Source organism: Salvia miltiorrhiza, chromosome 3 (genome assembly GCF_028751815.1).
Source record: "Salvia miltiorrhiza cultivar Shanhuang (shh) chromosome 3, IMPLAD_Smil_shh, whole genome shotgun sequence".
Classification (NCBI taxonomy): domain Eukaryota; kingdom Viridiplantae; phylum Streptophyta; class Magnoliopsida; order Lamiales; family Lamiaceae; genus Salvia; species Salvia miltiorrhiza.
This window is the reverse complement of record NC_080389.1, coordinates 58,291,605-58,306,063: the sequence shown is the minus strand read 5'-3', so window position 1 is coordinate 58,306,063 and position 14,459 is coordinate 58,291,605. Positions and strand designations below refer to the sequence as shown.

The following is a 14,459-nucleotide window of genomic DNA, read 5'->3' as shown; positions in this document are numbered from 1 at the left end:
CGCCAAAATAAGTAGAGGTCAATTTGAGATAAATTTTGGTCACATTGAAAATAGTTCGCATTAGGAAGTCATGGCAGAAATCAAGAAAATCACTACCACAATAGAAGGAGTTCAAATCCTCTTGGTGAAACGAGATACTATGATAGAGAAGAAAGAAAGGGAAAAAAACTTATACAACTTGGGATGCTATCAAAGAAATCCCAGATTTGACTGAAGACGTTCGCACCGAAGCATTTGACTTGCTTTGATACCAAGACCAAAAAAGATGGATTTTTGAGAATGACTGTTGATGAACGTAAAAGATGGATAACTTACAAGATTAGAGAGCGTAGGGAATAGTGATGTTTTTTTTTATATCCTCTTTATATGAGTACATTGTTTTGTTGGTTTTTTATTTTAAGACTTTGTTTTCTTCATTAATGCCAGCGCAAATGGAAAAGGAGGAAAATAGAGTTAGGGCACCCAGCGGCCGCTCAAACATACATATATAACACAATGCCAGCGCTCGCTGGAACCCAACGCTCGCTGGGTATCCAGCGGTCGTGGCATGCTAGCGGCCGCTGGCTTCGTTTCTATCGCCCGTGGGTGCCCAGCGCTCGCTGAATTTGTGGAATTCAAATCCGAAAATATCACGTCAAATTCTCGTCAATTCATTAAAAATCTCATCAAGAATTCATTCAAAATCATTAAGAATCTGTGAGAATTCTATAGACTTTTAAAATCCACGGACTTTTAAAATCTATAAAAATCCGGAACGAATACACCCCCCTAAATAAGGTCCTATTGGGCCCAATCCTCAAGCCCAATTCGTGTCACTAACATAACAATCTCTAACTTGACACGAAGAACCACGAACTAACCTCCAGAAAAACAACACCGACATCGCCAACAAAACTCCACCTCTTCACAAAACCCATAGGGATTTACTCATCATCTAAGACCAACTAAGCTCAAGCAATGCTCAAACTTAGCAACGAGAAGTGCCTTTGTCATCATATCAGCAGGATTATCATGAGTGCTAATCTTGCTCACAACAATATCACCACGAGACGAACGCTAGATAGCAGCTAACTGAACTCTTATTGGATTAAATCTATGAAATATTGACTTTAAAGTCTTTTTTTTCCTAGTCTTAATTGTAGCTAACCGCTCCTACCATGAGGAACGAATGGAATAAGGAGCGACCTTCTCTGTAGCTAGGAGCTAAAGCTGCTACTTAGCTGCTAACGAGCCCTTAAACGCTCGTTTAGGGGCTCGCTTGATAGAAGCCCTATAAGGGCTTCCTTTCTCTTGTTTTAAGCGCTTAAAAAGCGCTCAATCCGGAGTACTTGTACTCTTCCGGACCAAGAACTCAATCTTGATTTGGCACTCGTGACAACGAGGGCTTCCCTCGCTCCAATTCTCCTCCTGGGTCACGTTCAAAATGATAACGTACATCAATGTGCTTAGTCCTCTCATGAAACATTTGGTCTTTTGTAAGACAAATAACACTATGGCTATCACAAAAGATTGTAGTAATCTGCAAATCCTTCCTCAATTCTGCAAATAAACGCTTCAACCAAATGGCCTCTTTAATCGCTTCGGTAATGGCCATATACTCAATCTCGGTAGTGAAGACTGATTTCCAATGCTCCTTACCTGGATTTGCCAGGTAGCGGCTAACAACACTCACTGCATGAGATAAGTCTGGACGTAAACACACCATGGTATACATGAGAGACCCAACTGCACTAGAATATATGGAACTTGAGACATATATTCAATGTCCTCATTCGACTGCGGCGACAAAGTGGAAGAAAGTTTGAAATGAGTTGCCAAATGAGTACTAACCGATTTAGCATTATGCATGTTGAAACGATGGAGAATTTTCTCGATATACCCTTTTTGACTTAAGTATATCTTTTCAGCCTTTCTATCTCTTATGATCATCATTCCAAGTATCTTCATTGCAGCTCCTAAATCCTTCATATCAAACTCAAGATTGAGTTGCTTCTTCACCTTTGCTATCTCGGAGCTGCTATTCGCAGCTATCAATAGGGATGGCAATGGATCCTGGACCCGGTCCAGATCCACAGATCCAGATCCTTTTTACAGGATCTGGACCTTGTAAAAAATGGATCCAATGAATCTGGACCGGATCTGGATTACTCTTAAGATTTGCGGATCTGGATCTGGAGCAAAAGTTTTGAGATCCAGATCTGGTCCAGATCCGGCCCACGGATCCGGTTATATATAAAAAAATATATATATTTTATTTTATTTTTATCAAACTCTACCTTAAAGATCTATTACTAATCTAAACCTCTATTTTCATAAATAATGTATATAATTCTATTAAAAATAATATTTTATTTTATCTTAATTTAAATTTTAGTTGTTGTTATTATTATTATTATTATATCTTTTATTTATATTGATAATATTGTTTTTTTTTCAATGTAAAAATGGAAGACACATTGTTTCACTGTTACTGAATATTGTGATGAAGATAGAGATAAAATTGATTGTAATGATATGATAATTAATTTTTCATCCCTTTTTATATATACAATTAAAATAAGTGTGTATCTACTAATATATTATTTAGTACTTGAATATCATATTCTTACTTATTATGAAATTTTATACTAATATTTTTATATAGGTTATGATTTAATATTTATTTTTAAATAATTGTTGATACTCTAGACAAAATTCGATTTTTTTTAGTTAATTCAAAATTTATAAATGTTTTAAAAGAGTAAAAAATATGGATCTGGATCTGGACCCGAGACCCTGTGGATCTGGGTCTGGATCTTATTTTTTTGGATCCAATGGATTTGGACCGGATCTGGACCTAAGTAAGAAAATTCGGATCTGGATCTGGACCAAACAGGATCCGGTCCAGATCCGGCCCATTGCCATCCCTAGCTATCAACATGTCATCAACATAGAGTAAGAGATATACAAAGAATCCATCATTGCTAACTCGATAAAATACACAACTATCTGCATCACTCCTCTTGAAAGCATGAGTAGTCATAAATTGGTCAAATGTCTTATACCATTGCCTTGGTGACTGCTTCAAACCATAGAGAGATTTCTGCTAGTAACAAACGTAGTCCTCATTTCCTGGAACTACAAAACCCTCAGGCTGCTCTATGAATATATATTTTTCTAAGTCTCCATGCAGAAAAGTAGTCTTCACGTCAAGCTGCTCAAGCTCCAAATCATGCATTGCAACAATGCCAAGCAAAGCTCGTATTAAGCTATGCTTCACGACAGGAGATAATATATCATTGTAGTCCACACCTGGAATCTAACTGTATCCTTTCGCTACAAGTCTGGCCTTATATCTCAAGTCCTTCTTCTTCTTAAACACCCATTTGCACCGAACAACTTTCTTGCCTTTTGGCAGCTTCACTAACACCCAAGTGCGATTCTTCAAAAGTGATTCTAGCTTTTCTTCCATAGTAGCTACCCATCTTGCGGAGTCAACGCAAGCAATAGCCTCTTTGTATGAGGTGGGCTCATCGCATGACTCAATCTCCTGATGTAGCTTCAGGTTTGATCGAATGTGCAGTTCCTGATTACCAATGCAAGAGTATTGAGGAGCAGAATTATGTATCATAGAAGTCTCATCAAACACAATATCTCAACTTACTACAACCTTCTTAGTTTCAGGACACCAAAGCTTATATCTTTTCACACTAGGCTTATAGCCTAGAAAAATGCACTTAATGGAGTGAGCATCTAACTTTCCCAGAACATCATTGTAATACACCGTTTTCTCGAGCTGAGTTTAGAATAATTTTAAACTTAGATTTAAGATGATTCACGCCGGATTGAGAAAAAGAATTTATTTTTAATACCAACAAAAATGATTTACAAAAGCTTTTGTAAATTTAGTTATTTAATTTATATGCATTGCATATTTATTTAATTGAGCATCGAGCATTTTCACGAGCTTTTAATTAGCAAACCCTGAAGTATTATTACAGTCCCTATATTTATCCTGAGGGATTTTATTTGTCCAATCAACAACCTCAATTCACCATACTCTAACCCCTACCAGCCACCCTATGTGTACCTTCAAGTCAAATTTTAGCCATGCCTTTGCAGGCAATCCAATCCCTCCTCTACCAATGCAATTATACAATAGCCAAGTTCCCTTCTCTCATTTCACTCACTCCCCTCGTTCCATCACCCCAGACAAAGTTCAAGAGCAGAGCAACCAAGCAGACTCAGCAGCCAACCATTTCAGAATTTGAGTGAACTTCTAAAGGTTCAAACTTTAACTCCCTTGTTGCTTTATTTCACATTTCAATTGAGCAACCCAAATTCATGTCATGTAAAGATTTCCAGTCATTCAATTGAATCACACACTACGCATTCCCAGCAACTAATTTCCCCATATAGCAAATTCAAATTTCGTGTATCAAGTTTTTGAAACAAAATGACATTCACATACATGAGCATACATTCTGTGTTTCTACATATATGAAGCATACTTATTGAAAAGAAGAAAGAAAAAGTCTTGAGCTTGTTTTTGGTTGCCGAGTCCAAATGTTGGAGTGTCTGGTTGGGTCTGCTGAGTCGAGGAGGATGAGCGTTGTGTTTGTGTGAACTGAGTCGAGAGGTGGAGGGAGGCAGGGCACGGCGGCGGTGCCGCTGCTGTCCGGCCAAGGGCGAAAGATTGGGGGGGAGGGAGTCATGGTCTGTGTGTGTGAGCGTCTGTGAGTCAGGGGAGAAATAGGGAGTCAGGCGAAGGAGAGAGTCGACGGCGGCAACCATGGCTGCTGTCGTCGAATGTTTCACAGAGAGAGGCCAGGGCGCGGCGGCCCTACCGCTGTCGCTCGACCACGGACGGAGGGAGAGAAGAGAGGAGGCTGAGGGCGACTGAATTAGGGTGGCTAGGGTTAAGGCGCAGCAGCGGCTCGTCGCTGTTGTAGTCGCCGGAAGAGAGGAGAATAGAGGGACTAGGGTTCCGATCAGTCGAGGGTGATGGTGAGGATGACCGGAGCGGCGCTCGTCGCCGGGCACGGTGGTGGCACGCGGCCGTGAGTCCGAGAGAGAGAGAGGGGCGAGCAGTTGAGAGAGAGTGAGGGACTGAAGCGTGTGTGTGTGTGCGTGACTGATAGGGAGGGGGGGAAGAAAAGGGGGGTGGGGGTGTTGGGCTAGGGCTAGGGCTAGGCTTGAGTTTTGGGCCGAGTCAGTTGGGCCGAGGTTTGGGCTGTAGTCATTTATTTATTTGCCAATGCCTGCTTGGGCTTAGTTTTATTCAAGTATTGGACCTTTATTAATTTATATTATTCATTTGGGCTGTGCAGCTTCTTCATTTAAATGGACTGTGCTATTTTAATTAATTAGACTTATTAAGTTTGATTAATTATTTTAATTTGCATAATAATATCATATTATTATTATGTGCATATTTTAAGTAATTACTTATTATATGCTAAGCAAGACATGAAATTGCATTTATTTTGCAGTAAGAGTATTTATAATTTAATTGGTTTTATTTATAATTCCAATTACAAAAGAAAGTCGAGTAAGAATATTGTTGGTGTTCTTAACTCAAGAGAAATGTTTTCAATTACTTATTCATTAAATTTTGAAAACCAGGCTAAGTGAATCATAGAATATTAAGCACTTCACCGTGACTTGAGTTTAGATTTAAGAGACCTATTGAGAATAGATTTCTTGTAGGCTTTGAGCATCAGGAGGATTAGCACTGCTATTCCGATTCAGAGATAAGGTTAAACGACAGGCATTGCCTATACAGGTGGGCTTATTTTCCAAATGTATGATTGAGCTAATGAGCTTAAATGTTTCATGAAATACAAACTGTTTATCCAATAATTATTTTTGTGCACTCTACCATGTTTAAGGCTCGTATAGTTAATCAATTGAGGTTCTCTTATGACCTAATACGTTGTTTGAGAATTGTGTACACTTGTTAGCTGACTCGGTGGGTTGATCTCCATCTGGCACTAACCAGAAGCGTTATAAGGGTGCTCGGCTGGATGTGTTCCGGAGCATGAGAAATATGAGGCCTGTCTGGGTAGCATCCCGAGGTCAAAGTAAACTTGTCTGGGTTACGCCCTCAGTTCAAGTAAGCGGGAGACAGAGATCCGTCGGTGGCTAAAAGGTCCGGGATCACAGCGAGTAACAGAATAGAGTGTGACAACTGCGCGCAATCAAATATATATATGAAATGTTTTAACATGCTTAGAAGTTATTTCTCTTTAAAACCTTCTATGTCATGTCAGTAAGATTGGATAAACTGCTCTTAGATTGTGAAATGTTTTAAAAGTTGCAGCCACTAAGTACATTAGTACTTAGCCAAAATACTTTCAAATGTTTTTCAGGTTAATGGCTGGTGATGACGGGGCAGAGCTGAGGCTAGAGTTCAACTCCTTATCTTGACTTCCGCTGTAGAACTAGCCAGTATCTGTCTTTTGTTCATTAACTTAAGACCTATTATGTTGTGAGTCTAAACAATATCTTTTGTTGAGCCTAGACTATTGACTCTCAAGCATTTCGATCAGTGAATGTTGGTTATCTGAAGCATGACACTAAACTTGTGATTCTGAAGTTATTATGTTTGTTGATGGATTCGTATCACTTGAATACCTGTCTTTCTTCATCCAAAGGGGCTAAGCCCGATTGTTATCCCTTTTATTCGGATTTCACAAGGATTCTCCCTTGTTCGTTTAGATGATTAGTCGTACCCCAGTTATAGTGATTGTTTCAAGAATTGGGGTGTGACAATCATGAACATACGCAGGGCAACCAAAAATTCTCAAGTTAGAATAATTTGGAAGAGAGCTATACCATACCTCTTGAGGAGTTTTCTTGTTGAGCGGAATAGATGTGGAGAGATTGATTAAATGACACGCCAAAGCTGTTGCTTCGGCCCAAAAACTCTTCGGCAAGCCAGAATTGAGAAGCGTACATCGCACCTTATCTAATATGGTTTTATTCATTCTCTCAGCTACACCGTTCTTCTGTGGAGTATGACGAACAGTGTGATGGTGAACAATTCCCTAAGCCTTGCATAGGGACTTAAACTTTTTTGAACAAAATTCCAAATCATTATCGGTACAAAGAAGCTTAATTGATCTTCATCCTTCCTCATCTTCTCCTCGTCTGTCCACGAACTGGGCATCTTATCAAGCCCTAGCAGAGTCTCGTCCAAGTCCATATGGGCGAGCACATCGCGCATCTTCACCTGCCATAGCGAAAATCTGGTGTTGTGATCCAACAACGGAATATCGTACTTCATACTTGTCATCTTAGCCCTAGGTCGAAACCTAAGCTCTGATACCACTTGTTAAGAATATAAGACAAGTAGAAGAATAAGAAGCGGAAATCTTAAGAACTCCGATTTACGTGGAAACCCAGAACGGGATAAAACCACGGGCAAATGAGAAGAATTCACTATGTCCAAGAGTAGAGGTTACAAAAGCTTGGGGAGGAAGTCAGATTATTTCTACAAGACACAGCAGCGTCAAAACTAAATAAGGTTCTATTGGGCCCAGGGACGGAGCCAGGGGGGCTAGAGCCCCCTCCCAATTTTTATTTTTATTTTTAATTTTAAAATATATATAGATATATGTTTATACCTATTATAAAATAATTTTGTTTTATAAAAGAGTATTTGGTTATTATATTCTCTCATATATATACTTAATTTAAGGATAATTCCGTTATTTAAAACTATATAATCTATGAAATATTGTTTGTTATTATTACTATTATACTTGTCTTTTAATAAAAAATGCCTAATATGTATGAAATGCTAAAAAAAATTATAATGTATTGAAACTAATTTGTAATATATAGAAAATATATAATCTATGAACATGTTGTTTGTTATTATTTATGCTTGCCTTTTAATAAAAAATGTCTTAAATATACGGAATGTCCAAAAAAAGTTTTGTGATATATTGAAACTATATAATCTATGAAAATATTGTTCGTTATTATTAGTATTATGCTCGTATTTTAATAAAAAAAATACCTTAAATATACAGAATGCCCAAAAAAAATTTCTCGGGGGCTACTGCCCCCGAACCCCCGTACAATTTCAATCCCCCCCCCCCCCCCCGAAATTAATTCCTGGCTCCATCCCTGATTGGGCCCAATCTAATTTGGGCTCATTCCTCAAGCCCAATTCGTAACATAACAATATTTCTGATCCTATTCGACGAAAAATATTTCAAAAATGAACAAGCAAAAATTATTTTTATAAGACAACAACATTCAACTCCATATTATGCTTTCAATATGTTTAGAGACAATTTTCATGATTTTAGAGGATCGGGAAATGACGCTGAAGGATCAGGAGCGACGTTGGAGGATCTGGAAGTGATCTTGGACCTTATTAGAGTTTTATTATATTATTTGTTTAATGTTATTGTGTTTTTATATTACTGTAATTTTATGATATTGTGTTTTTATATTGTAATTTATGTTATTGTATTTTTACATTGTTGTAATTTTATGTTATTGTGCTTTTATATTGGGGGTAGAAATAATCAAAATCCTACATGGTGAGAACTAAGGCATCAACGACTAACCTGCTGCTTAATTGTAACTCCATACCCAACTTCTTTATCCACGACATAATACTAATTCACAAACAGCCCACCAATTTTAGGATACTAATTTAGGTTTTGAAAGTTAGATTCATTTCTCCGAAGAACCGTTAAATTAAATAAAACTAGTACTAATACTGTATATTGAAACTCGAGTAGTAATTGATCTCTATCAGTACTATGCAATAATTTATTGGGTTAATAGCCAAAAAATACACGAACTATCGTCAAATTTGCAAATTGCACATGACCTTCAAAAATAGCCTCAGAATACATCACTTTTCAATTTTGTTGCAATTTACACATGGCGAAAGTTCCGGCAACTCTTAAGTTTGACCGGTGATGACATGAACAATATTTAACATTATGCGTGGCTTTTTTTACACGCTGGCAAGCCACGCGTTCAAAACGACGTCGTTTCACCCACCTAATTAAACAAAGTTTGATTACCCAATTATACATGCCCTAATTGTAATCAATTTAGCCACCAAGCCGCCGCCTCATCTCCTTCTCTTCTCTCCCGGTGACACACAAACAGCGCCGCCCCAACTTCGACGACCCCAGCCACCGCATCGCCTCTCCCTCAACCCTCCCATCCCATCTCCTCTGCTCCAGCGGACTCACCGAAGGCCACCGCCTCCGTCTCAGATCTGGACATCGACACTACCCCACGCGGCCGAAGGCCACCGCCTCCGTCTCAGATCGAAGGTGTGGCGTCTGGATTGGAGATCTAGGGGCGGAGACATGGCCGGTTGCTGCAGATTTAGGGCTCGGGTGCCGCGTCCGACAACTTTTCGGGGCAAATCATGTTATAATTCCTTCTCCCTTTTGGAGTTCTTGTAATTTTGGGATATATTTGAGTGAGGAGTTTTTTTTGCTTTTGTGAATCATATCATCAATTTGAATTCGTGATTTGTATTATTTGTGTTTGCTGGTTTGAGAGGGACTTGAGCGAGATATCTGAGAGGGAAAGGGAGTTGAGCGGCCGAAGAGGCGAGGTGGGCGGCGGCGGCGGCCGGGTATGGCCCTCGGCCGCTGCTGATTTGTGCAGCGGTAGTGGGGTCGCCATTCCTACCGTTGCCGCCTAAAGCCCTAGATCCCCAGAGTCGCTGCCGCCTCCCTTGATTTCCGGCGACGTTACCACCGCCGCGCCCATCTTTCCCTCTCTGGACTGGCAGCCACATTCCCCTCTTTCTTTTTTATTTTATTTTTTTATTTTTTTATTTAAAAAAAAACTTAACAAAACGACGTCGTTTTACATGTCCGGCGGTCAGTCCACGTCTGCAATTTCCGGCTGCCACGTCAACTGCGTCTAAGGTGATGGTCAACGCATGTGCAAATTGCAACAAAATTGAAAAGTGATGTATTCTGAGGCTATTTTTGAAGGTCATGTGCAATTTGCAAATTTGGCGATAGTTCAGTGTATTTTTTGGCTATTAACCCTAATTTATTCTATAAAGCCATGGAGATTCATAAACACAGGCCCACAAAAGGAAAAGCCTAATTCTTGGGCCTCCAAACAATGCCCATATAGTTGGATAAAGGATAAGAAACAAAAAAAGAAAACAAGCTTACAACAGCAGAGCATCAAATAGATGCAAGGATTCTGTTTCTATTGATCCTTAAACTTAAGCAAAACTCTAAATCTGTCTGCCCATATTCTGCCTCAAATAAGTTAAACAAAGACAATCTTGCACTGGTGCAGTAATGGCGATAAACACATATTTACCAGCAGATTTCAAAGTTAAACAAACAATATAAAAAACCAGATTCTGCACTTGTCTAATTAAGTATCCAAGGACTTGGAAATTATGAATATATTCTTCACCAATTCTCATAAGCTATATTGCTTTAAAATTACAAGTGGTCAAAGTATTCAGTTCACAATTCATAACACATACTATAACAAAGGTAACTTCAATTTAAGATCCATTCATAAACAACATAACGCCATACTTCTTCCTCCCGTCAAAAGAAACCTAATTTACACAGATCTAAATGTAACCCTAAAAATACCACAATCATCAATCATTCCTCAAGCGCTGGTGAATTTGGTAACAGCCTTGGTCCCTTCAGAAACGGCGTGCTTCGCCAGCTCGCCGGGCAACACCAGCCTCACAGCGGTCTGGATCTCCCGGGAGGTGATCGTCGGCTTCTTGTTGTAGCGCGCCAGCCGCGACGACTCCTGCGCAAGCTTCTCGAAGATGTCGTTGATGAAGCTGTTCATGATCCCCATAGCCTTGCTGGAGATGCCGATGTCGGGGTGCACCTGCTTCAGCACCTTGAAGATGTAAATCTTGTAGGTCTCCACGTTCTTCTTGTTCCGCTTCTTCTTCTTGTCCCCGGCGGCGGCGGCGCCGTCCTTCGGCAGCTTCTTCCCGGCCTTCGGCTTCTTCTCCGCCGGAGCCTTCTCCGCTGCGGGGGTCTTCTCGGCGGCAGGCTTCTTCTCCGCGGGCTTCTTCTCTGCCTTCGGTGCCATTTTCGAAAGAGAAATTTCGGTTGGGATTGGAGATTGTGTGACGAAAGAATTTGGTGTTGGCGGTGGAGAGTTGTAAGAGGCGAGGAGTTGTTATATAGCGAAAGAGGGGCGAGGTATTATTGGTGGGATGTGGTTGACGCGGATAGTGATAGAAGATCGTTGATGAGATTGTCGGATGGACGGTGGAGATTAAATGCGCGGGTCTTCTGATTTGAGGCTTTGTTGAAATTTTTCAAATTTCGGCGGTAATCTCACCTATTGGCATGATGCGTATCAAGAAGATGCGCGTATAAATTAAACTAATATGTCCATCCGTGCGATGCACGGCGAATATCGAAATTAAACGATATGTTTAAATAAATAAATATAAATATTAAAAAAAATTAAAATATAAACAAATACTAAATATGTTTTAAAAATAAAATAAAACAAAATAATCAACATCAATTAATCCAATAACTCAAATTTGAAAACATTAAATTTTCAACTTTATATAAAGTGTAATGATAATTATAGTTATTAAACAATTAAAAATTATTTGATAAAATTAGCATTAATTATTATTATTAGTATTAGTATTATTATAGTCTTTATTATTATTATTATTATTATTATTATTATTAAATCTATTTTACAGTTATTATATATCAAGTTAAAGCTAATTTTATGGTCTTTAATTTGATATGCATATTAAATATTTTATTATTACTCATATCAGTAATTTTCAAAAAGAAAGAAAGGAAAATGTATAAGATAAAAGAAAAGAAAAGAATAACAAAAGTTTGAATTGGAAACTAAAAAACTGCCGACTATGTAGTCAAAGTTAGTGGATATATATTTTAATAACTTGAAATTAAAAAAATAACTATAATTTTAAAATATGGCGGAAAAAAAATAGCCGTTAAACTGCTCTTTTATATAATATATAGATTATTTCGAACCTACGCATGATGCATGTTCATTGTACCATTAAAGTTGTCAATCTTTGTTTTTCGAATTAAAGTTGTTAATCTTGTTTTCCGAAAATAGTAAATTAATTAGTTCTTTCAATTTTTTTTAGCATTCTATTTCTGAAATTTTCTTTGTAGCAAATATTTTATTTTAATATTCAATTATTCATTATTATTAATCGATTACCTTCAAGTATATTGCTAATGATATTATTAGTACCATCACAAATTAATTTTAATTAATTAACATAATTTGTAGAATCACCGTGAATTAATTTGCTCAGTCTCAATTCATGCATCAATGAATACGCATGATACTACTTCATTCAGGAAATAACACTTGAATATTTTCAAATGACACTACTTCAACATACAAATGACATTTGAAAATATTCAACTATCATTTATATGTTGAAATAGTGTTATTCAGAAATCAGTTGCACGGGAGAGTGCCTCTATGCACAATTGTGCGCAAAGTTTTTTTATATTTTCATCAATAAATTTTATTTAGAGAGGATGTAAGAGAGTTGTGTAACTTGTGTTGACAATGACGAAAATTCCAATTTCCAATTATAGCTAGATAAATTCAGAAGTTTTGCCATAAATCGAAAATTTATGTTCACGGTTAATTCAATATTGTTTCGCAACATGTGATGTCATGTTTTTATTATAATTAGTACGATCATTCGTGCGATGCGCGGTGAAAATCGAAATTAAATAAAATATTTTAAAATTTTAATGACCTATTCGTTTTAAATTTATTTTTGATAATTTTTATACCATATTAAAAATCTTCTTGCGAACTTAAATTTAAGATGCACATTGAATATTATTTTCTAAATTAAATTTGACAATGTTTTGAAAATATTTATAATTATATAAAGAAAATAGAAAAGAGAATAAAAAAATTGATGGGAGAAGAGAGAAAAAAAATGGAGGGAGAAAAATTCTTTTTTATATATTATATAGATTATTTTTATTTTAAATGGTATTTTATTTGTCATAGATTGTATGTCAAATTTGATGTATATAATTTTTTTAAAATTTAGTAAATTTAGTTTCAATAATATTACTGACTCCAGTTGATCATAGATGATTATTCAAGTATGAGCTCATATAACTATCTTTCATGCAACAACGTCCAATAAAAGTTAAGGATAATCAATTTCGTATGTTGGTTTTTCTTTCCAAAATCAATTCACGCATCATCAATTGAATGTTGCTATATAAAATGAAATCACAACATACTACAAATTATAATTTTTTATGGATGATAAAAATGATATAGTATAGAAAATTATTATTATTGTATCAAATGAAATTCCCAAATACGGAGTATATAATAAAAAATATTTATACATATATAATATTATGTATTTATTTTTCCTTTTGTTGAATTATTAACTTTTTACTTATAAATTATATTTAATAATAATATTCATTTATGAAAAATATTATTTAATTTTTTTTATTGCGATGCACGAAAGGACATACTACTAGTTACAATTAAAACTAGAGGTTCCATTATCGATGTCTCACGATCTCCTCCTAGAAATTGAAAATTTCATTAAATTTAATAGGGTTATTAGCCTGTAAATACACGAACTTTTTATATTTTCTGAAATTTAACATAACTTTTATTTTTAACCCATAAATACACGAACTTAACATTTTTTCTGATTTTTGACATTGACATGAAAAAACTCTATTTATTGTTGAGGTTGAGGCCGGAATACATGACGTGGACTACGAAATATGCACTTGAATAGAGTAATTTGATTCATTATTTTGATTAGAGAGTAAATGACATGGTATATCGGCTTTCACGTTAATAGTAAATTAGAATTTTTTTTCTTGTTGATGTCAAAAAAAAAAAAATGCTAAGTTCGTGTATTTGTGGGCTACAAATAAAGATCGTGTTAAATTTCAGAAAATATAAAAAGTTCATGTATTTACATGTTAATAACCCAATTTAATAAGATTTCGTTTGGTAAATATGCCAGGCTTGGCCGTAGGACCCTGTTTTGGTGTATTGCACGGCTTATTTTCATCGCTAAGCCTAATAACAAGTGGAAAAATTGATGGTTTTATAAGTAGACGTAGCTCTATTTTTTTTTTTTCTCTCATTACGGCCCCTTGCTTTTTTCTAGAGAAAATTACGGCCATTGCTTGAAGATACTATTTCCTGCGTCCCACTTCAAATGATCCAAAAAAAATTGAACACAGAGATTAAGAAATGTGTGATAAATGTATAAGGTAATGGTGGAATAACCCAAAAAGTAGTGTTAAATGTCAAATTTTATTTTTAAATTTGGATTGAGTCGTTTGAAGTGGCACAATCCAAAATAGAAATTGAGTCATTTGAAATAGGACGAATGGAATACAAAACAATAATAAAAAAAATAAAAATAAACAATAGGAGATCCTATTTGCAAATTGTGACCTATT

At 36.5% G+C, this 14,459-nt stretch overlaps 1 protein-coding gene across 1 annotated transcript; it reads right to left on the bottom strand.

Annotated features, from left to right (window-relative positions):
- Window positions 1-10,480: 10,480 nt before the first annotated feature.
- LOC131014778 (histone H2B-like) lies at window positions 10,481-11,220 on the bottom strand. The gene has a single exon (XM_057942866.1). The coding sequence runs from the start codon at window positions 11,059-11,061 to the stop codon at window positions 10,618-10,620; it is 444 nt and encodes a 147-aa protein (XP_057798849.1). The 5' UTR covers window positions 11,062-11,220; the 3' UTR covers window positions 10,481-10,617.
- Window positions 11,221-14,459: the final 3,239 nt, after the last annotated feature.